Source organism: Notolepis coatsorum, assembly GCF_963971535.1.
Source record: "Notolepis coatsorum genome assembly, chromosome: 3".
Lineage (NCBI taxonomy): Eukaryota > Metazoa > Chordata > Actinopteri > Aulopiformes > Paralepididae > Notolepis > Notolepis coatsorum.
The window spans coordinates 17,056,038-17,078,857 of record NC_140167.1 but is presented as its reverse complement, the minus strand read 5'-3'; the positions used below and the strand labels follow the sequence as shown (position 1 = coordinate 17,078,857).

At 42.0% G+C, this 22,820-nt stretch overlaps 1 protein-coding gene across 1 annotated transcript in view; it reads left to right on the top strand.

The window, feature by feature from the left end:
• slc4a11 (solute carrier family 4 member 11) overlaps positions 1-22,820 on the top strand; it is a gene marked incomplete at its 5' end in the record, with an annotated part of 91,071 nt that overhangs the window by 34,417 nt on the left and 33,834 nt on the right. Inside the window, 2 exons of the mRNA XM_084311099.1 lie at positions 7,946-8,071; positions 8,985-9,098. Of these exons, the coding sequence (XP_084167225.1) occupies positions 7,946-8,071; positions 8,985-9,098 (240 nt within the window). The remainder of the gene's footprint in view (positions 1-7,945; positions 8,072-8,984; positions 9,099-22,820) is intronic.

The window sequence follows — 22,820 nt, the reverse complement described above, 5'->3', positions numbered from 1 at the left end:
ACCCATACAGTTTCAATTGATTTATGATTCAGGTCATTTCTGTTGATGAATTTGGTGTCCTTGTGTATGTACATACAGACACCACCTCCATGTTTGTTCCTATCATTCCTGATTATTGAGTAGTTCTCAATCTCTATCTCTGGATCTTTTACAGAATCGTCGAGCTTAGTTTCTGAGAAGCACAGTATGTTTGCCTTACCATTTATGAATATTTGTTTGATTTCATCCAATTTGTTTTTTAAGCTGTTAATGTTAATGTGAAAAATGTTCAGTCCATTCCCAGTCCAGCGTCTATTCCCAAAGCTAAAATGCACGCACAGAGACAAAAAATGTATGTATCTTCTTGTCTAACTCCAGGGAAGATGTTAAATAAGCTAATTTCCCAAAATGTTGGAGTTCCCCTTTAAAGGCAAGTCGACCAATAACTTTGGTGGTTCAAGGTATGATAAAGAAAGGATGATCTGTATGTCTTAAATTATAAGTTGAACTATATGGAATTAGGAACTGCTTTAGGTAGGGGGGATAATTAAAGTAAATACATTTGTAAACAAAAAGCAAATAATGAAAAGGTCTTCTGATTTGAGGAGAAAGCCAGTTTAACGACTCAAACATAAGACAGTGATGGGTTCTATAAGGACACCTCAATACAAATCTGCAAACACTATTATAAGTGACTGTTACGTGTGGATGTGTTTGTATCCTGATCAGGTGTTCCCAGTGTGATGTGTAATGTCTGGTTGTAGTTCCCTGTCCTGGTCTTGTAGTTCTCTGTCGTTTCCCTCCCAGGTGTATCCATCTGTAATCAGCCCAGGTGTTTCTTGTCTCGTCATTCCCTTGTGTGGCTGATCCTGTCTGTACAGTCCTGTGGTTTGTTTGTTGTTAATTTATGTTATTCCTTCAGTTTCTAAAACCCATGGTAAATATATAATAAAAAAAAATTCTGTTACTTTGGCTACCGTTTCCAATTATGTTGCATTGACAAGATGATGAGCACTCTTTCAGTCAATGGTAACGTAATAGTGACATTTAAAGGACGGAGGTTTGATAGTGTGGTGTTCTGATAGACTATGTCTGCGTAGTCCACTATTGGAAGTACCAGCTGTGTAATGATTCTTTTTCTAATTTGGAGAGAAAAACTATTAATAGAACGATACAATATTCTCAGGCTACAATTTGTTTTCTTTATCACAGCATCAATATGTGATTGAAAGTGAGTTGAGAATCAAGCCAAAGACCCAGGTACTTATTCATCGATATTCTTGAGAGGAGCACCATCTAAAAACTTTATCGACAAATGATTTGATATTTGCCCATATCAAAAAAATTATAATAAATAAATAACAGCAAATAAAACACACAATCAACATTTTACGCCTGCTTTGAAATGGTAATATTATGTATAATTTGATCATCAATATTGGAATTTAATTCAAATGTGCCTGATTTCAGCCTATTCATAGTTGAATGGTGTTTGTAGGGCCAATTGACAGCCTTGCGCTGGGGTGCTACTCACGTCCCTGATTGTTCTCTCACCGCTTGGATTATGCACGCATGCGTGAGTGCGTGTGTGTGTGTGTGTGTGTGTGTGTGCGCGTGTATGTGTGTTGGCCATCACAATATATGTAAATCTAGTGTTTGAAAAAAACGTTGAGCGTCAAAGCAGCTTGGCCTCAGCGTTGAGTCACTGACGGTATAAACTCACTTTCAATTAAAATGATTCAGAAAGTGGATTTTCTTCCTTTCAAAAATTAAATAATGAATCTATATATATATATATATATATATATACACATCATGGTTTATGATGTTCTATCATTAGATAGTGGGCTTTATTTACATTCCAATTGCGTTACAATTTGACTGCAGTGAACACCACTGCAGAAATACTGTCATCTTAGATATAAAATATTATTGATGATAGATGCACTCTCTACTTCCAACACTCTCTCAATGTTTAAATATTATACATAAAATATAAATAAAATACAAAACTATTTATGGGGTTAACCTTCTGTAGTGTAGTAGTAAAAGGTTAACCTTCTGTAGTGTGGTAGTGAAAGGGTTAACCTGTAGTGTGGTAGTGAAAGGGTTAACCTTCTGTAGTGTGGTAGTGAAAGGTTAACCCTTTTTAGTATGGTAGTGAAAGGTTAACCTACGTGTGGTAGTGAAAGGTTAACCCTTTGTAGTGTGGTAGTGAAAGGGTTAACCTTCTGTAGTGTGGTAGTGAAAGGTTAACCCTTTGTAGTGTGGTAGTGAAAGGGTTATCTTAGATATAAAATATTATTGATGATAGATGCACTCTCTACTTCCAACACTCTCTCAATGTTTAAATATTATACATAAAATATAAATAAAATACAAAACTATTTATGGGGTTAACCTTCTGTAGTGTAGTAGTAAAAGGTTAACCTTCTGTAGTGTGGTAGTGAAAGGGTTAACCTGTAGTGTGGTAGTGAAAGGGTTAACCTTCTGTAGTGTGGTAGTGAAAGGTTAACCCTTTTTAGTATGGTAGTGAAAGGTTAACCTACGTGTGGTAGTGAAAGGTTAACCCTTTGTAGTGTGGTAGTGAAAGGGTTAACCTTCTGTAGTGTGGTAGTGAAAGGTTAACCCTTTGTAGTGTGGTAGTGAAAGGGTTAACCTTCTGTAGTGTGGTAGTGAAAGGGTTAACCTTCTGTAGTGTGGTAGTGCAAGTGTTAACCTTTTGGAAGGAATTTGTCTCTGTTGCTCGCTCACACAAGAAAGACATAAACATCACACCTAGAATGATAGAAAAAGGAACATGAAAAAGGTAATTGTGAAAGTTGAAAATATGAAAGAAGTAAAGTCAATAATAGAATATTCATTCATTCAATTCATTCAAACCTTTATTTATTCTCGAAAGGACAATTGAGGTCACCCTCATTTTCAATGTCGTCGAGACTTACAGATATTTCAATGCATACATTTCTTACAATATAATAATAATAAATATTAATAACTATCTATATACCACAGTCCAGAGTATGGAAATGTGTAAGGTGTCACTGATTGACCCACGCCTCCCTCCCACCATGCAGTAGGTCTGTGTCAGTGTGTGCACCACATCACTGCGCCCCCCTCCCACCACGCACCACATCACTGCGCCCCCCTCCCACCACGCACCACATCACTGCACCTCCCTCCCACCACGCACCACATCACTGCACCTCCCTCCCACCACGCACCACATCACTGCACCTCCCTCCCACCACGCACCACATCACTGCGCCTCCCTCCCACCACGCAGCAGGTATTTGTCAGTGTGGGCACCACATCACTGCGTCTCCCTCCCACCACGCAGCAGGTATTTGTTAGTGTGGGCACCACATCACTGCGCCTCCCTCCCACCACGCAGCAGGTCTTTGTCAGTGTGGGCACCACATCACTGCGCCTCCCTCCCACCACGCAGCAGGTATTTGTTAGTGTGCACCACATCACTGCGCCTCGTCCTTCAAGCGTGTGTTGGTTTATTTACAGCTTGCGCCGCTCACAACAAAGACGGAGCCCTTCCTAGCCCCGTCTGATCGTTCCCAGGACGTTCTGAAGGACACCGGTGTGGGTTGTTTTGCACTTGGACAGAGTGCTCCTGTCCACGTGTTCTTACCTCGCATTAAATATGTCCTTTGATATTTTCTTAATATTTGTGGGTCATAAGATAAGATATTCCTTTATTGATCCCCTTGGGGGTACAGGTATGGACAGGGTAATAGTAGAACAACATAAATATAGGCAATACAATTGTATCTGAATATAAAAATATGAGAAAGAATAAACAGTGTAAACAATATAATTAACTATGGGCGGCTAGGTGGCGCAGTGGGCAAGGCGCTCGCCACAAATGCAGGAGATGCTGGGTTCGAGCCGAGCTCTCTGCGTTGCTACCAGCTTGGCTGGTCGTTCATACTAATACAATTGGCAGTATTAGGGGGTGGGAAGCTGGTGGGTGGGGATCGGACGTTGTGGACAGCGACTCCTACAGGTCGGTTGGTGCGCCTGCGCAGTAGAATCAGGAAGCGACGAGGGCGGCGTGTCCCTCCCACGCAGACCCTCGCCGCTGAGAGATTGTGCTGTGTATGTCGTAAAATTGGTGCTATTAAAAAGGTCTTAAATGGGGCGCCCTCGTGGCGCATACCATAGTGCCTCGCGCACCTACACGGCCGACCCGGGTTCGATCCCAGCACCCGACGTTATTTGTCGCATGTCCTCCCCACCTCTCCTCCCATTCGCCCTCTCCTCTGTCGATCCTGCGTGACCAAGAAAAAGCTGTAAAAATGCTAAAAAAAATAAAAAAATCTTAAATGTAACTTGTTGAACCCTGCAGATAGCCCATGTAAGACCGTTTCAAACATGACAACGTTGTATCAATGGACCCACATTGATTTCACGTTGCAGTGTTCGCTAAAACAATAGCTAACAGGAAGTAAACCCGGGCCCTAGCAATGGAAGTCTTCTCAAAAGGTCTATAAGCGACCAATCAATTTCCCTCTTTTTGATTGACAGCCACAGACAACCACAAATGACCACCCGTGTCTATGTGTTGTCCAGGAGACACACGCGCAGATTTTCACGAGGTGCTTAGAGTCTCTGCAGAAAGACCCTGCAACCTACTGACGACCCACAGCCCCCCCTGTGTGCATTTCCACCCTGCTGTTTGCTATCAAAGCAGAAGAAATGCCTCGAAAATAACATCAAAGTTAAAAATTAAAAAAAAATTAAGTTTGTACATCAAGTCAGTTTGCTATCAAAGCAGAAGAAATGCCTCGAAAATGACATCAAAGTTAAAAAGATTTTTTTTTTAAGTTTGTACGTCAAGTCACTCGTCAGACCAAAGGATGGTGATCATATGCATCAAAAGGATTGGGAATATCATACATATTTATTGGCAATGTACCTTTCGTGTACCTTGGCTTTGAACAACAAACAGAGCTGCAGGCGGTCACATTTTTTACCGATAAAAAAAGTCCTCCACTGTCCTCCACTGAAGAACTTCTTAGTCGACGAGCAGGCTAGTGGTCATCACATCGCAGTGATGACGATCGATCAATAACACATTCTGCATGTTGAACCTAAGATAAGATAAGATAAGATATTCCTTTATTGATCCCCTTGGGGAAATTCAGGCATCATAGCAGCATGGGGGGGAGGGGGGGAGGGGTACAGGTAGTAAAACAACACAGTATACAGGTAGTAAAAGACAACACAGGCAGTGTAAACAATTTGATCAATATGGTCAATATAATTTACTATCTGACTAGCTGAGGAATATTCACATTATTCACAGTGTCACATAAGGTGCAGTATGCATGAGGTAGTGTTATAATTTACTATCTACTGAGTATACATTAATCAAAGTACCAGGGTAGTCTACTTTGTCCCCCTTGGGTTCCTATAAGTCCCAGGTCAATGTCTGGTAGCAGTCGCTGTCGCTGCCCCCTGTTGTGGGGCCTGGAGGCTGCTAGTCGCTGCCCACTGTTGTGGAGCCTGATGGCCGCTGGTATGAAGGACTGTCCGAGGCGGTTAGTTGAGTGTCGGGGGGGGATGAGTCTGTGGCTGAACGAGCTTCTCATCTTGACTAGCTCGTCGTAGAGGGGGTGGTAGGGGTTCTCCATGATGGCAGCCAGCTTCCTTATCATCCCCCTCTCTGCCATCACCTCAAGTCTAGGTAGCTCGACTCCCACCACGGAGCTAGCCTTCCTCACCAGCTTGTTGAGCTTGTTGGTGTCCCTTGAGTTGATGTAGCCTCCCCAGCATGCCACAGCATAGAAGAGGATGCTGGCCACAACAGACTGATAAAAAGACTGCAGCAGTTTGTTGCACACATTGAAGGACCTGAGTCTCCTCAGGAAGAACAGCCTGCTCTGTCCCTTCCTGTAGAGGGCCTCTGTGTTGTCCGACCTATTCTACACGTTCACATGACTGGTTCTTAGGGTTCCTCCAGTTTGCTCTGAGGCTTCCAACACTGACTCTGAAGCTGAAGGTTCTTCCTTCTCTTGCTGCATTTAACAGTATGATCTCCGACCACTGTGTCGACTTGTAACTGTCTTTTTTAATTTTTATTGTTTATTGTTGTTTATTGATAAGATAAGATATTCCTTTATTGATCCCCTTGGGGAAATTCAGGCATCATAGCAGCATGGGGGAAGGGGGGGGGGGGGGGGGTACAGGTAGTAAAAACAACACAAGCAGTGTAAACAAATAGGTCAATATAATTTACTATCTAACTAACTGAAATATATATTCACAGTATTCACAGTGTCACATAAGGTGCAGTATGCATAAGGTAGTGTTATAATTTACTATCTAACTAACTGAAATATACATTATTCACAGTATCACAGTATCCACATAAGGTGCAGTATGCCTAAGGTAGTGTTATTGTCCTCCTTGGGTTCCTATTAGTTCTAGGTCAATGTCTGGCAGCAGTCGCTGCCCACTGTTGTGGAGCCTGATGGCCGCTGGTATGAAGGACTGTCCGAGGCGGTTAGTTGAGTGTCTGGGGGGTATTGTGCCTATATGTATGACATTTCTGATAAACTGTCTTGTTGTGTGAGCTTGTCATCGCTGTAAATGAGGGTAACCCCAGTGTTTTATGTGTTGATAAAAGTTTCAAATTAAATTAAATGAGGGCGGCTGGGTGGCGCAGCGGACATTGCGCTCGTCTCCAACGCAAGAGCCACCACTATCGAATCCGGCTGTCAGCGTTGCCTCCGGCTTGGCCGGCCGTCATACTGGCTCGATTGACAGAGTCAGCGGGAGGGAAGCCGGTGGGTGCGTCCGGGTCGTTGTAAACAGCGACTCCTACAGTTCGGTCGGGGCGCCTGCACAGCGGGGGAAGGGTCTGGAGGGAGGTAGTGTGACCTTCCACTCTCCCAATGAGAGTCCGCGCTGCCAGGTGAAAAGAAGTGGTGGGCTGGCTACACATGTGTCGGAGGAAGCATGTGATAGTCTCCGCCCTCCCAACCCGACGGTAGGGGGTAGGGTGCGCAATGACCAGGAAGGGGATTGGGAATTGGCATAACGACTAACATTGGGAGGGGAGAAAAACGGAAAAAGAAGGAGGAAAAAGATAATAAAAAAAAATTTAATAAAAAAAAAGAGAAGAAAAAGGTATGCATCTTCTTGTCTAACTCCAGGGTTCCCAAAATGTTGGAGTGTTAAGATACATACCTTTTTCTTCTCTGTGCATGCAGTAGGAGTAGGAAGACACGCACCGTTAGCCTAGCTTAGCGTCAGTCACTGGAAGTAGGTTCCTCCATTAGCCTAGTTCCCAACGCCTTGCTACTCTTACTGCATGCACAGAGAAGAAAAAGGTATGTATCTTCTTGTCTAATTCCAGGGTAGATGGCAAATAAGCTAATTTCCCTAAATGTTGGAGTGTTCCTTTAAACTACCACCAACTACTGCAAACTGGAGTTAAACTACCACCAACTACTGCAAACTGGAGTTAAACTACCACCAACTACTGCAAACTGGAGTTAAACTACCACCAACTACTGCAACATAGAGTTAAACTACCACCCAACTACTGCAAAATATCTTCCTATAACATGTATTTCATCACAAAGTGTGTCTGACTCTTAACCACCAAACCTGCACGTATATCATGCCAGTTACGGTACCTTGTGTATACGGTTTACTTTTTATTCAGATTCAAATTCTTTATTGCCTATATTTATTCTAACATATTTATTTTTCTCGTATTTTTATATTCAGAGTTAATTATATTGTGTACACTGTTTATTTTTTTCTCATATTTTTATATTGAGATCTAATTATATTGCCTATATTTATGTCGTTCTACTATTACCCTGCCCATAACCTGCTGCTATGACGCCTGCATTTCCCCAAGGGGATCAATAAAGGAATATCTTATCTTGTCTTATCTTATCTTAAGTGATTATGAGCGAGGTGTCTCTTCTCCTCTCAGGTATCATTGGCAGCAATAAGACTCTGATGAAGTACGTGACCACGGCCATCTTCCTCTACATCGTCATCCTGCTCCCAGCCATCGCCTTCGGCTCGCTCAACGACGAGAGCACACGCGGAGAGATCGGTACGGATAACAGACACACTCACTCAGTGAAACACACGTAGACTCACAAACACACGTAGACTCACACAAACACACGTAGACTCACAAACACACGTAGACGCACACAAACACACATAGACACACTCAAACACACATAGACTCACTCAAACACACGTAGACTCACTCAAACACACGAAGACTCACACAAACACACGTAGACTCACTCAAACACACGTAGACTCACTCAAACACACGTAGACTCACACAAACACACATAGACTCACACAAACACGTAGACTCACACAAACACACGTAGACTCACACAAACACACATAGACTCACAAACACACGTAGACTCACTCAAACACATGTAGACGCACTCAAACACATGTAGACGCACTCAAACACACGTAGACACACACAAACACTCTCACTCACACAAACACACGTAGACTCACATACACACATAGACTCACACAAACACACGTAGACTCACTCAAACACACATAGACTCACTCAAACACACATAGACTCACTCAAACACACGTAGACTCACACAAACACTCTCACTCACACAAACACACGTAGACTCACAAACACACATAGACTCACACAAACACACGTAGACTCACTCAAACACACATAGACTCACACAAACACGTAGACTCACACAAACACATGTAGACGCACACAAACATAAATACTGTAAGTAAACAGACACACACACACTCAAACTCTCTCACACAAACATAAATAAATTATATACAGTACACACATACACACCCAGGAAGATATATACACATGCACACACACACACACACACACACACACACACACACACACACACACACACACACACACACACACACGCACACACACCACCCAGTTGTTTACTCTGATGGACCTGTGTGTTTGCATCTCTCTCTTCCTCCAGATGTGAAGAAGACGATTGTTGGCCAGAGTATAGGAGGGATCATCTACTCTCTCTTCTCCGGCTCCCCATTGGTCATCCCCTTGACGACGGCCCCCCTCGCCATCTTCATCAGCGGTAGGCCCCCCCCCCCTCTCCCGCTCCGGTGTCATTCCATACAGACATGCTTTAAGTAGTCGCTTTAACCTACCTCTGCCTAGAACCAATGCTCTAAAGAAAACTGTAATGTATAGAGCCATAACATATTGGAATAGGATCCCATTACATATCATACGGACGGAAAACAAGGACAAAATAAACTTAAAGGAGTCATAATCCGGAAGGAAATCAATATATGTCATGCATGAGTGTTGCTGCAGCCATGTTATCCAAACTTCTTCTTTTTACTTTGTGTTTTTCTTTTTTAAGTATGGTGAAATGGATTCACCTATGACCTTTTGTTTTATTTTCTATTGATTATGTATGTGATATATGACTGATGTACACTGAATGTTTCATATTTGTATGTGTATATCTGTGAGGACCCCAGAGAGAATAGTCAACACGTTGATGATGACTAATGGGGATCCTAATAAACATAAACATGCTCTCGAGCCACTAACAACATTAGCCTGTTCGCTAACTATCTAACAAAGCTCAAAGTTGGAAAGAGCGGCAAAGTGTTTTTTAGATTGCGAGGTCAAATAAACCTACTAACCAAAACCTCTCCATGAGCTAGAGATCCATCTCACCCTCATTAGTCCTGTACATTGGAGGTGGGGGGGTGGGGTTGGGTAGGGGGTGGGTGGGGGACACTGTACACTGTACATTGGAATACTGACAAAGCCATACTTGGTAATTTACTGTACAACTGGGTTAGGACATTTGTAGGGGCCAGTTTCGAATTGCAGTCTCCCGTAGGTGTTCTTTGAGAGTGTTTTTGAAAGTGGGTAGTGATTCACATTCCTTTACAGCTTTTGGTAGGGCGTTCCACATTGATGTGGCATAATTGCGAAACGTGTTTAGTCCCTTGTTTGAGCCGAATCTGGGTTTAACATGATTTGTGGAGCTCCCTCTGGTGTTGTGATCGTGGTATTCACTGACCTTTGGGAAGTATTTTGACATGTACATGGGTACCTTGGTCGTGTAGTGTATCTTGTAGACCAGGCCCATTGCAAGTTGCTGTACTCTGTCGTCTACTCTAAGCCATCCTAGGTTGTCAAAGTGGGCTGGGGTGAGGTGGATTCTAGGAGTCAGGTCAAGCAGTAGTCTGACTAGTTTGTTTTGAGATGTTTGTAATTTGGTTTTTAGTGCCTTTGAGGTGCTTTGGTACCATGAGGTGCAAGCATAGTCGTAGTACCCTTGAATGAGTGCTCCTGCCAGAGTCTTCAGGGTATTCTTGTTTACCAGAGAGGAGATCCGGTACAAGAATCGAGTTCGTTGGTTGACTTTTTTTATTACATTGGATGCCATTTTGTCACAGGAAAGATTAGCCTCTAGGATGGAACCCAGGTAGGTAATTTCATCTTTCCTTGTGACAATATTGTCACCCACTGTAACTGAGAGGCCATCGGTCTTGCTAAGTTTGTTATTTGAACCGAAGAGAATGGACTCTGTTTTGCCCATGTGTAATGATAGTTTGTTATCGGCGAGCCATATGCAGATTTTGCCTAGTTCCGAGCTGAGGGTTTTTTCAACCTGTAACTTGTTCTTGTCAGAGACCAGCAGGGCTGAGTCGTCCGCAAACAGGAACAAGTTGCAGTCACAAGCTGACGACATGTCATTTGCATAAATTAGGAACAGTAGCGGTCCTAGTATGCTTCCTTGTGGAACACCACAGCTCACTGGGAGGGGGGGGGATAGGGTACCGTTTACCTCCACCATCTGTTCTCTCCCCTCCAGGTAGGATTGTATCCAGCTCACTGATAGACTATCAAAACCAATTGCTTTTAGCTTGTCAATCAGAATGGTGTGATTGACAGTGTCGAAAGCCTTTTGTAGGTCCAGCATGACCATGCTGCAGTATTTGCCCGCGTCCACCTCTTGTTTGATGTGGTCGTTCAAATAGAGAAGGCATGTGTCAGTGGAGTGGGATGTTCTGAAGCCAGATTGGAATTCGTAGATTAGATTTCTTTCCGCGAGGTACTTTTCGACCTGTTCGTATACAATTTTTTCCATGACTTTCGAGATGGATGTAAGGATAGAAACAGGGCTGTAGTTGCCTGGGTCTAATTTGCTGCCCTTTTTGTGCAGGGGTGTTACTCTCGCAATTTTGAAGTCCTTGGGGACGTGTCCCTGTTTTATGGAGAGGTTTATTATGTGTGTGATGACTGGGGTGATGGCGGCTGCTGAGTCTCTGAGGAATTTGGAGGGGATGTTGTCATGGCCAGTGGCCTTGTTCGGTTGGAGGGCGCTCAGTTTTTTGAGTACCTCATCTGTAGTTACCATTTCCAGTTTGAAGTCGTCTTTGTGGACGTCTAGGTTCTTGTAGTATGCTACTATGTGTTCTACCCCATAATGCCCTGAGTGGGAGGGTAGTTTGTTTACCAGTGTTGTGGCTATGTTTGTGAAGAAAGTGTTTAAGTAATTGGCTAAATCCAGCTTATCTGTGATGAGCGTGTTGTCCGTCTTTATGTTTATGTTTGAGAACCTGGTTTTAAGTTTTTTACTGCAGCCTAGTTGATTATTGAGTAATTTCCAAAGTTCACATGGTTTATTTTTGTTTTCCTCAGTTTTGTCATTGATGACATTTTTTTAGCAGTTTTGATCATGGAGTTTACGTCATTTCTTAGTCTGTTTCTTTCTAGTTTGAGTTCAGTCACGTGGGCTTGGAGTTCACTGCTCGTGCTTTTGGTAAGCTTTGACTGACTTTTACGAAACTCAGAGCATTTTTTCTCTCTGGCTTTCGTAGCGGTCAGTATTTCAGTGTGCATCCACGGCTCAGCGCGATTTTTTACCCTGGTGGTTCTTAGGGGCGCCATGTTGTTTAGTATTATTGAAAATTTGGTTTTGAAGCCAAGCCAGGTTTCTTCAACCAGTGTACCATTGAGCTCATCTGACCAGTCCAGGCTCTCCAGTTCAAGGTTAAAGGCCTCGCTAGAGTAGGTTTTGAGGTCTCTAGATGTGACTGTTTTGTGACAGCCAGCCTTTAGCTTTAGCTTTTTGCGGGTACAGAATATCATATAATGATCACTTAACCTGCATGCTATAACCCCTTTATTGGAGATCTTGGACTTGTCAGAGGTCAGGATGAGGTCAATGGTAGTTGATTTACATACCCTTGTGGGTTGGGTGATTAGCTGGCTGAGGCCGTGCAGATCACAAAACCTACTGAAGGCCTTGAAGACGGGTGCTGCTTTACGTAGCATGTCCGTGTTCCAGTCCTCAATAAGGATTTTTTCTACGCCCTCCACCCCAGCTAAACACCCATCAAGTGTGTCATAGAAGCCACTGTGTTCTGGCGGTCTATAGATTGTGCCTACTAGTATTGATTTCGCCCTTTCAAATAAGATTTCAATCCATACAGTTTCAATCTCGTCATGGTTAAGGTCAGTGCGGTTGATGAATTTGGTATCTTTGTGAATATACACACAGACGCCACCTCCATACTGGTTTCTATCCCTCCTGACTATTGAATAGTTCTCGATTTCAATCTCTGGATCCTGTACAGATTAGTCTAGTTTTGTTTCTTTGAAACACAATATGTTAAATCAAATCAAATCAAATCAAATGTATTTATAGGGCCCAACAACACACGTTAATGTCCCCATGGGCCGTACAGATCTTCTTTAAACAAGTCAAGAAGAAAACATAACAATAAGTCAAGAACAGAACAAGAACACCATAAGGTGCAAACATTTTTAGATGGATGCAAATAAATGAAAGAATGCAAGCACTCCCAGACATACCCCACGCGAAGGTAAGGAAAAACTCACTAAAACCTAACAATAGGGGGGAAAAAAAGCTCCACAGGCAGTGTGGAGGAGAGAAACCTTAGAAGGGCCATTCAAGGGGGGATCTCCCTTCTTAGATGTTGGTGATAGTAGTGTTGCAGACGGACAGTTGGTAAGCATGCACTCATGTGTGTAGTGGAACACAGATGAGTGCATGCAATAGCAACTGTACATTTTGAAAAATTAAAGATAGAGCTAATAGCGATAGCAACTGAACATTTTGAAAGATTAAAGATAGAGCTGATAGCAATCTATTTGAGGCACAGGGGCGGCGCAAAGAGGGTCACGTCCTCCCCGTCTTAGTCAAGGGACATTTAACACTCCGGTCGTTGCTCAGGGACAGCCGGAGACAGGGAGATAGGGGCGGCGCAGAGAGGGTCACGAACTCCCCGACATCATCATCATCGTTACACAATAACACTTTGATGAACATTGTTACTCAGCTGATAGAGTTGTGCCGTTCCCGATGACTTGTCGTACACAACTTGTAAGTCTCTTTGGATAAAAGCGTCAGCTAAATGACTAAATGTAAAACAATAAGTATCGGCTGTTAATTATCTTTATGTATATATTATATATATTGAAAATGTATGAAAATATCTTGCTTGGGTTGGTTTTATTGCTTTTAGATTGATCATAATGAGGCATGTGATATGCAGCTGTTTGATTATTTTTAAAGATTAGACATTATGCTAATATCTTTGTATTTACATAAAACTATTTTAAATTAATAACAGAAATATGGGATTGGTACGGGCAGATACCCAAAGCCCAGGTAAGGGTATCGGGACTGAAGAAGTCGGATTGGCACGTCTTTAGTCTAGAACAGTGGACCCACACATACCTACACTATGCAGACGGACGGTCCTCAGTCCTTGTTTGCCTGTTGTGGTCCAGACGTACAGTGGCCCCGTTCCCCGTACCTGGCTAACTGAGTTAGCCGGATAATTTCCAGTATAGCCTGACTTAAGCCGGACCTTTCTGTTCCCCGTGCTCGATTGTCCAAATCACCATGACAACAGATCAAAAAGTTTGAGCCTGGTCGAGAGCAGGCTTAAGTTCAGTTAGCTGGATGAACCATGGCCACGCCCCCGCAAAGAAATGACAGCTCGCTTCCTGAAATGATTCTCACAGTCTAGGATCTGCATTATACAATTCTGAATTACGTTTTTGTGCTTCATTCTTCCAGAGGGGGCTTTTGAAATGTAAAATAGACCCAAAATGCTGATACTAAATTCACGTTGTCCTAAATAATGCACGTTATATATACTGTAACTCCTTCAAGCACTGCAGACACAAGTGGTTTCCTTTCAACGGGTTTATTCAAGGCTTGGTCCTCCAATCCACCGTGAAAACTTAAACAGAAACATATACGTTGCGTCAGGTCAACACAAACAATAATATACACGATATGAAAACAATACATCAGAAAAGCAAAATACAAACAAACATTAATTACCTCGTTGGCTGCATGCTACATAACAAAGGGGTCTTGTTCTTCTGTTCTTGGTAACAGTCTTAGTGGTACACTACACATAGTCGTACACTCTTCGAATCTAGAGAGCCTGTACAACTCGTCTCTGTCCTGCTGCTTGCTCGCAGGTGTTTTAATGAGTCCCAGTCTCCCAACATCCCTGCCGCTTGCTCGCAGGTGTCTTAATCAGACCCAAATGTAACAACACAACAGCAGCCTAACGGGACACCACATATGACCAGACGTCAAAATGAATATATTATAAATTGTAGCAAATTAAATAATAAAGAAAATAAGAAATGAAACATAAATACATTCTCAAATATTACACTTGAACTGAAATAACATAAATGATGAAACCATATAATGGCCACAGTTACACTCCCACCAAATCGCACACACGTGGGATTTCTCTGAACATAATTTGGTTATCTTCTAAATTAAATATTTCTTGTGGTCATTCAGCTGCTAGTTGTGCCCCTCCTGGGGACTTGTACAGAACTTGTAAGTCGCCCTGTATAAAAGCGTCAGCTAAATGACTAAATGTAAATATTATTATTAACATAAGTTTTAGGCAAAACATTAAATTAGTCTGCTTCGAGTAGCGTTATAACCTTCTGTACAGGTATCAAGGAACACTTTTAGTTATAGGTTTACCTTTTAAGGTGGTGTCACTCACCAGCAATTTCATTTCTCACCCTACCATCTGACCCTGTGTATGGCCCTTAAACATAGACAGGTAAGTAAGAGATCATATATTTTGAGATCCTTCCTTCCTTCTTTAACATGGATCGGACCAACGCAGTCTATGCCAGCGTAAGTGAAGGGTGGAGTTGCTTCCGATCTTGTGGTAAGTCACCCCCTCTTTGTCCTTCAGTACATCTTCTGTACTTTCTACACTTGACACATTCCGAGAATCTCTGTAGGCGATCCAATGATGATCTGTTTTCCTTTGCTTTAGTGTTGCACACAAAAGCCTTGTGGAGTTCAGGATCATCTTCCTTAATTTCTCCCACCTTGAGTTCTCTGACAGGTCGTTTTTTCTTCTTTTTTCTTCCTTTTCTCTTCTTTCCCTTTCCTTTGAATGGTAACGGCATGTCGTAGTGACCATTGTTCTTTTGCGTGATGGTCTCTCTCAACTTCGACAGGCACTTGATATGTTCTTGAGACACAGGGTCATGTTCTCCAGTTCTTTCTGAGAAGTCTGATTCAAGAACTCTTATGTCTGAGGGAGTCATTTCTTTTACTTGTGTTCGGCTCACATAGTGTACTTCAGTCTTGAGATTAACAGAACGTTTCACACCTGCTGTTACTCGTCTCAATACTATGCGATGGCTGATTCCGATGGCGTCGCCGTAGTCTACGCAGGGATTCCCATGGCCAACAATACTCCATCCAAGGTCTGTACGCTGTGCATAAGGCTGACTTTCTTCGCCAGACACAACTTCCCTTGGAAGCAGGGCTTGTGAGCAGTCGTACCCAATGAGCAGACCTACTTTACAGTCCTGCATAGGTGCAATCTTTCCTTGGAGGTGCTCTAGATGGGACCACGCTTTTGCAGTTCCATCTGTTGGTATGTGAGTTCTGTTGGCTGGAATGAAATCCCGAGTATAGACTGGTGGTAACAATATCTTCTTACCAGAGTAAAAGCCACGGATTTGTAAGTTGTCTATTCTTTCAGAGCTTACTACTGTGGTTCTTGAGGTCATAGTAGAGAGCTTGACTTTGACCTGGACTTTGGTTGCTTCCAACGCTTCTGCTACTTCCCTTATAACAAAGGTTGTGTCGCTTTGAGAATCCAACAGAGCGTAAACAAGGACTTCTTGTGTTGGTTGAGTCGTGGATGAAAGCCACACAGGAATTATTGCAGTTGTTTGTGTGTTAGCTTCATGAAGTATTACTCTATGTGAAGTAGAGTTTGTGGTTGTTTCTTTGCATTGTGTCGATTGAGGTCTTTCTTTGTACCATTGTTGACTTGTACTTGGCTTGTCTTCATTTAGCTTGGCTTGTGGTGGTCTTTGTCCTTCTTTGGCTCGCTCCTCATGCAGACATGTAGGATGTTGCTTGTGGCACACATCGCACACATTCCTACTGTTGCAGCTCTTTGAGTAGTGACCAGACTTGAGACAACCAAAGCATAGCTTTTCAGCTTGAACAAATTTGATTCTGTCTGTAACAGGTATCTCCATGAACTTCCTGCATTTATGCAAAGTATGCCCGTACTTCTCACAGAAAATGCATGTTATGATGACAGTCTTTTCATTGGAACATGTGGTCAGTGCCTTTGCTTCAAAGCTTTGATATCTTGGGCTTTTTGGTTTTTCAGTCTCACCTTGTTTTAGTGACTGTAGTGATGTAACAGGGTTGCAGGCAATTTTTGCTTCTCTTGTCAGAAACTTTACAAATTGGCTGAAGGAGGGGAATTGGTTACGCTCTTCTTCTTCTTGGATAACCATCCTGTTCCATCTCGCTGTTAGCCAATCAGGCAGCTTTAAAAGAATTTTCCTGTTTTCATTACAGTCATTTAAAATGTCCAATGCCTTGATGTTGACCATGGCAGCCTCACAACTCCTGAGAAAGTCTGCAAACTCTCTGAGCTCAAAGCTGTCCTTAGATCCCATCTTGGGCCATGCTTGGAGCTTGTCTCTGTATGCTTTTGCTATTGTAAAAGGATTACCATATCTCTCCTCCAAAGTCTTCCATGCTGCAACATAGGCAGATTTGGTTCCGAGTAAGAAATAGCCATCAAGTGCTTTCTTAGCTTGTCCACTTACATACCTACGGAGGTAGTATATCTTCTCCTTATCTTCAATGCTCTTCTGATCAATCAGTATTTCAAAGGAAAGTTTCCAGTCATTGTATTTCAATGGGTCCCCACTGAATGATGAAGGTTCAGGAATTGGAATTCTGTTGGCACTTAAAGCACCTGCCAGCATCTTAACAAGCTCTGCTGTACTGTCATTTGAGGAGGTGGTCACAACTTGTGGTACGGGAGACGTATACAGGGACAGAGGACTTGTGGGAGCAGGCACTTTGTTGTCTGCTACCCTCTCATGTTCTAGTACGTCTTTCCGCTCTTCTTCTGTGGCCTCCACTTGATCGTACACAAGGATTCTTGCTCGTGCTGCATTAAGACCTTTCACTGCCTCCAAATGCTGTATCTTTCTCCGCTTTTCCTCCAGAGTCCTTTGTATAGCTCCATGTTCTTCTTCCAGTTGAGCTTTAATTTTAGCTTCCTCTTCCTCTTGTTCTAAACGACGCTCTAAACGACGCTTTATGCCTGCTGCCTCTTGCTCAGCTATCTTCTTTTTAGCTTCTGCTTCTAGGCACTGCATTTCCAATTGTTCTTTTTCTTGTTCTTTTAACACTTCCAGAACAGCTTGGCTTGCAGCAGCATCAGCGACAGCATCTCGTCGCTTTACAGAAGAACTGCTTGAATGCACTGAGGTGCCTTTTCTGGAAGAAGTGGCAGAACCAGATTTATAAGCACTTTTCCTGGAAGAAGTGGCAGAACCAGATTTATAGGTGCTTGAGTCAAAGAGAGAGCCTGCTTCTGGCCACTCTTTCTCTCCTTCTTCTAACACACTTCCCCCCAGTCTAAATGTGGCTCTGGACACAATTATCTCAGAAATCCCTGCACACAGATCCACTCTTAGACGCGTGTCCTGGTCTGGAGTTGAGATGTCACGTAGTTCATCATAAATATGCTGCACATCATTAGAAAGACCTGTGACATCTGTAATGATATCAGTAAGCAGCTCATTAGACAAATGTTCTGTTGATTGTGATAACGGACCTTTAGAAGATTTAACTTGTGTCCTCCATTTATTGTAAATGTAATTAAATCTTTGTTGAAGCGCTTTGATCTTATCCTCCTGCATTGCTTTACCCTTCTCTGTTAGAGTTCTGGTTCTTTGAGATCGTTTTGGTACCTCTTGCTGGGCTTCAGCACCTTCTTCCTGACCTTCTTCAGGTCGGTCTTGGGAATTTGCACTATCCCTAACACTGTCCCCTACTTCAATTGCAGGCCTAATTGGCTCTGTCATTGTAAATCACTACTTTAAATTGACCAAAATTTGTAAAGAAAAAATAGTAAATACACCTTTAAACCTTTAGCCTGTTTTGTACTCAAATTTGAATTAAATGCAGTACTCTCCGAGCAAATCAAATTGCTTAATTCAATTGGCTTTCAAAATAACCTACACATATATATATTAAGCACTTCAGAACGCTTAGGAACATAAATATTAGATGCCAATAATAGCCTTCACCTATAAATTATACGTGCTTTTTATAGGTTTACAATTTCCAAAACACACTTTAAATTAGAAATGGGTGTTCAATCAGAAAACATATTTATACTTTAACGTTGACACCTTAATGTGTGTACAAATGGTTAGCTTCAGTTAAATTATATAGGTAAATAAGTCAAAACGTTTTTGCACGCACACCACAGTAATTAGAATTCGCAGTCAAATATATTATAGAAACGTTTACAAAGCACTCTTCTTGACCTGACCACTCTTAACTTATAATGTCCAAGTCCTTTATGGCTTTATCTTGAAACGCTGCTCATTATACTGTGTGCATCTTCTTACTTCTTGTGTTTATGCGTGTAGTGCGTATTGTTTGTGACTCATCTGTCCTTTAATGTCGGCGCGCCGGCAGCGCAGCAAACAATTGTCGGGGAAGATCCGCTGGACGCCGGCCTTAAACTTGGACTTGCTTCATCGCCCACTTGCATCGATGAACAGTCGAGTTTTCACTGTAACTCCTTCAAGCACTGCAGACACAAGTGGTTTCCTTTCAACGGGTTTATTCAAGGCTTGGTCCTCCAATCCACCGTGAAAACTTAAACAGAAACATATACGTTGCGTCAGGTCAACACAAACAATAATATACACGATATGAAAACAATACATCAGAAAAGCAAAATACAAACAAACATTAATTACCTCGTTGGCTGCATGCTACATAACAAAGGGGTCTTGTTCTTCTGTTCTTGGTAACAGTCTTAGTGGTACACTACACATAGTCGTACACTCTTCGAATCTAGAGAGCCTGTACAACTCGTCTCTGTCCTGCTGCTTGCTCGCAGGTGTTTTAATGAGTCCCAGTCTCCCAACATCCCTGCCGCTTGCTCGCAGGTGTCTTAATCAGACCCAAATGTAACAACACAACAGCAGCCTAACGGGACACCACATATGACCAGACGTCAAAATGAATATATTATAAATTGTAGCAAATTAAATAATAAAGAAAATAAGAAATGAAACATAAATACATTCTCAAATATTACACTTGAACTGAAATAACATAAATGATGAAACCATATAATGGCCACAGTTACATATACCGTGGCGCTCGCTAGGTGCGATGTACACATTATGTGGTTATTTTAACAACGCGCAGCATTGCAAATGTGAATCCTGCTGGGATATTTTTAATGATTGAAACCTATCGCTCGTTTGGCTCTGATTCCTTTCATATTCTCCGCTGTGGGAGCGCCTGGATTGTGTTTCATTCAAGCATAAAATTGAAGTGTCTATGCGTGGATTGTGGTTTTTGTGGATTATGAATTACGAGGAATCTGAGGATTGTTGAATTGTATCATCACTCACACGTTATTGTGATATTGTAACTGGGATTAATGCATTTGAGAATAAAGAGATAAAACTTCATTCAAAAGAAAAATATTCTAAACACGGGTCTCTTGTCCATTGATGGTCTTGGATACACAATGGACATATCCCGTCTGGCACAGTGGTCCAACGGCAGTGTTCACACCTGGCAAGCCGGCGACCCGGGTTCGAGACCCTGCGTTTCCAATATGATTTTTTTGGAATATAATATTAATGATTATACGCAAAAGTAGCCTAGTTTTAAGTTAAAATATTATAAATCTACATGCATTGAGGATGTCATTCTTTATATAGCTCTCAACGTGCACCAAATTGAAGTATTTACATTTCAAAAAGAAAGCTAGAAGAAGTGGGATTCGAACGCGGGTCGTCCGTGTGAAAGACAAAATGCTCGACCATCAGACCACGGTGGCAGACAAATGAAACATCAACCATACATCCATCAATGGATAAGAGAGCCGTATCCTTATTCTGAAACTGTTGAACTAATTATTTTCGCTAGCAAGATCTCATTTGATTATCCATTCCATGAACCTACTGCCAGCAGGGCACGTTTAAAGAAATATAATCTGATCGATTGATTGGGGTAATGAGGGACTTAAATTTTGCCTATAGATTATGCATTTAACTTGTCGGCGAGGCTATTGAGCCGTACTGCAATCTGTTAATAAAGTTTTAAATCAATCAATCAATCAATGCCGTTAGAAAATCAGGATCTCTGCTCTCAACACTTGCTGCCTTCTCGGCTGAGGCGGGCGCGCGCACTGATCCTGAGTATCAAGTCTGGTTCGAGTTAACGAGACTGAATCCACCTTCGAGGAACAGGAAAATCCCGGCTTCAAACATCGGGTTAATTGAATCTGGATAATGGGACTCTTGATCGACTTAGTTGAACCAGGTACGGGGAATAGGGCCCAGCTCTTTGATCAGCGTGCGGGCCGAGACCAACTCCGCTAGGTGCGCGCAGAACCCTGAGGGGTGCGCAGACTGTGTGTCATATAAGAGAGATATAATCAAATCAAGTCTTGTTTATTTGTATAGCCTGAAATCACAACAAATTGCCCCCATGGGCATCACAGATCAAGAAGAAACATCAACAGGAATATTGGAATATTGGAATATAATAATAATAATAATAATAATAATAATAATAATAATAATAATAATAATAATAATAATAATAATAATAATAATAATAATAATAATAATAATAATAATAATAATTAATAATAATAATAATAATAATAATAATAATAATAATAATAATAATAATAATAATAATAATAATAATAATAATAATAATAATAATAATAATAATAATAATAATAATAGCGGCGGCTAGGTGGTGCAGTGGGCAAGGCGCTCACCACCAATGCTGGAGATGCTGGGTTCGAGCCCAGCTCTCCGCATTGCTATCAGCTTGGCTGGTCGTTCATACTAATACAATTGGCAGTATTAGGGGGTGGGAAGCTGATAGGTGGGGATCGGACGTTGTGGACAGCGACTCCTACAGGTCGGTTGGTGCGCCTGCGCAGCAGAATCAGGAAGCGACGGGGGCAGCGTGAGCCTCCCACGCAGACCCCCCGACGCTGAGAGATCGCGCTGTGCAGGTGAAAAGATGCGACAGCTGCCTCTTCGTGTACCGGAGGGGACACGTGATGCACGGCTTCGTCCACATTGTAGCCGGCTTGTGGGAGGCATGGCCTAACAGCGTTCGAGACAGGGGAGGGTAGAATTGGATGATACGAACTTGGGATGGGAGAAAAATAGAAAATGGGAGAAAAAGTAGATTAAAAAAAATAATAATAATAAGAATAATAATAACTTTCATACAAGAATTGCAGCTCAAAGTGCTTCACAGCAGCAAAGAAAAGACAAAGACAAAAAAAGGACAAAGTCTAGGTTAGACATAGATCACCAAATCACAGTTCTTCATATTATTAGGATATAACATCCCAATATGCCTCCTTGTTTACGGCTCCATCGTCACACATAATAGACAATTTTTAAATAGACAGTAATAAAAGAGCAGTGAAATAGTGCAATAGGGCATTGCAATAAAAGTGAGTAAAATAGAATAGACAGAGTGAGATGTGGTTTTGATACGGTGGGTGTTTCGGTGTGTGGAGCTGCTGGGACAGGCTGGTGTTATCTACACGCTGGTGGTAATGGGGGGTCATATACATTGACAGGAACCTTTTGTCTCTCGGGTTTGTTTGTGAAATCGGAAAACAAAGAAAAAATAAATGCACTTTGCTTTTAAGGCTATTATGGTGAAATCGCCGCCGCTCAGTGGTACTTTGGCGTCTGAATGGAGTGTGAATGAAAGGACGTGGTGTTTTAGACGCATCATCCCGTCTGGGCCGTGCGTCTTCATGACAGGCTGAGTCTTCACCTCCGAGGAGCTTCTGCTTCTTCCAGCAACAAAAGCAGAATGATTTTTGTTTGATTGTTTTTATTTGGTGTTTTTATTTTTTTTATGGAGTGGAAGACTCATATAAAAAAAAATGCTACAACATTTAGGTTGTGTGTATGTGTGTGTATCTGTGTGTATGCATTTATGTGTATGTATGTGTATGCATTATGTGTATGTATGTGTATGCATTTATGTGTGCATCTGCGTGTGTATGTGTATATGTATTATATTTATGTGTGTATATGTGTATGTATTTATGTGTGTATATGTGTATGTATTTATGTGTGTATGTATGTGTGTATGTATTTATGTGTGTATGTACATGTGATGTATTTATGTGTGTATGTATGTGTGTATGTATTTATGTGTGTATGT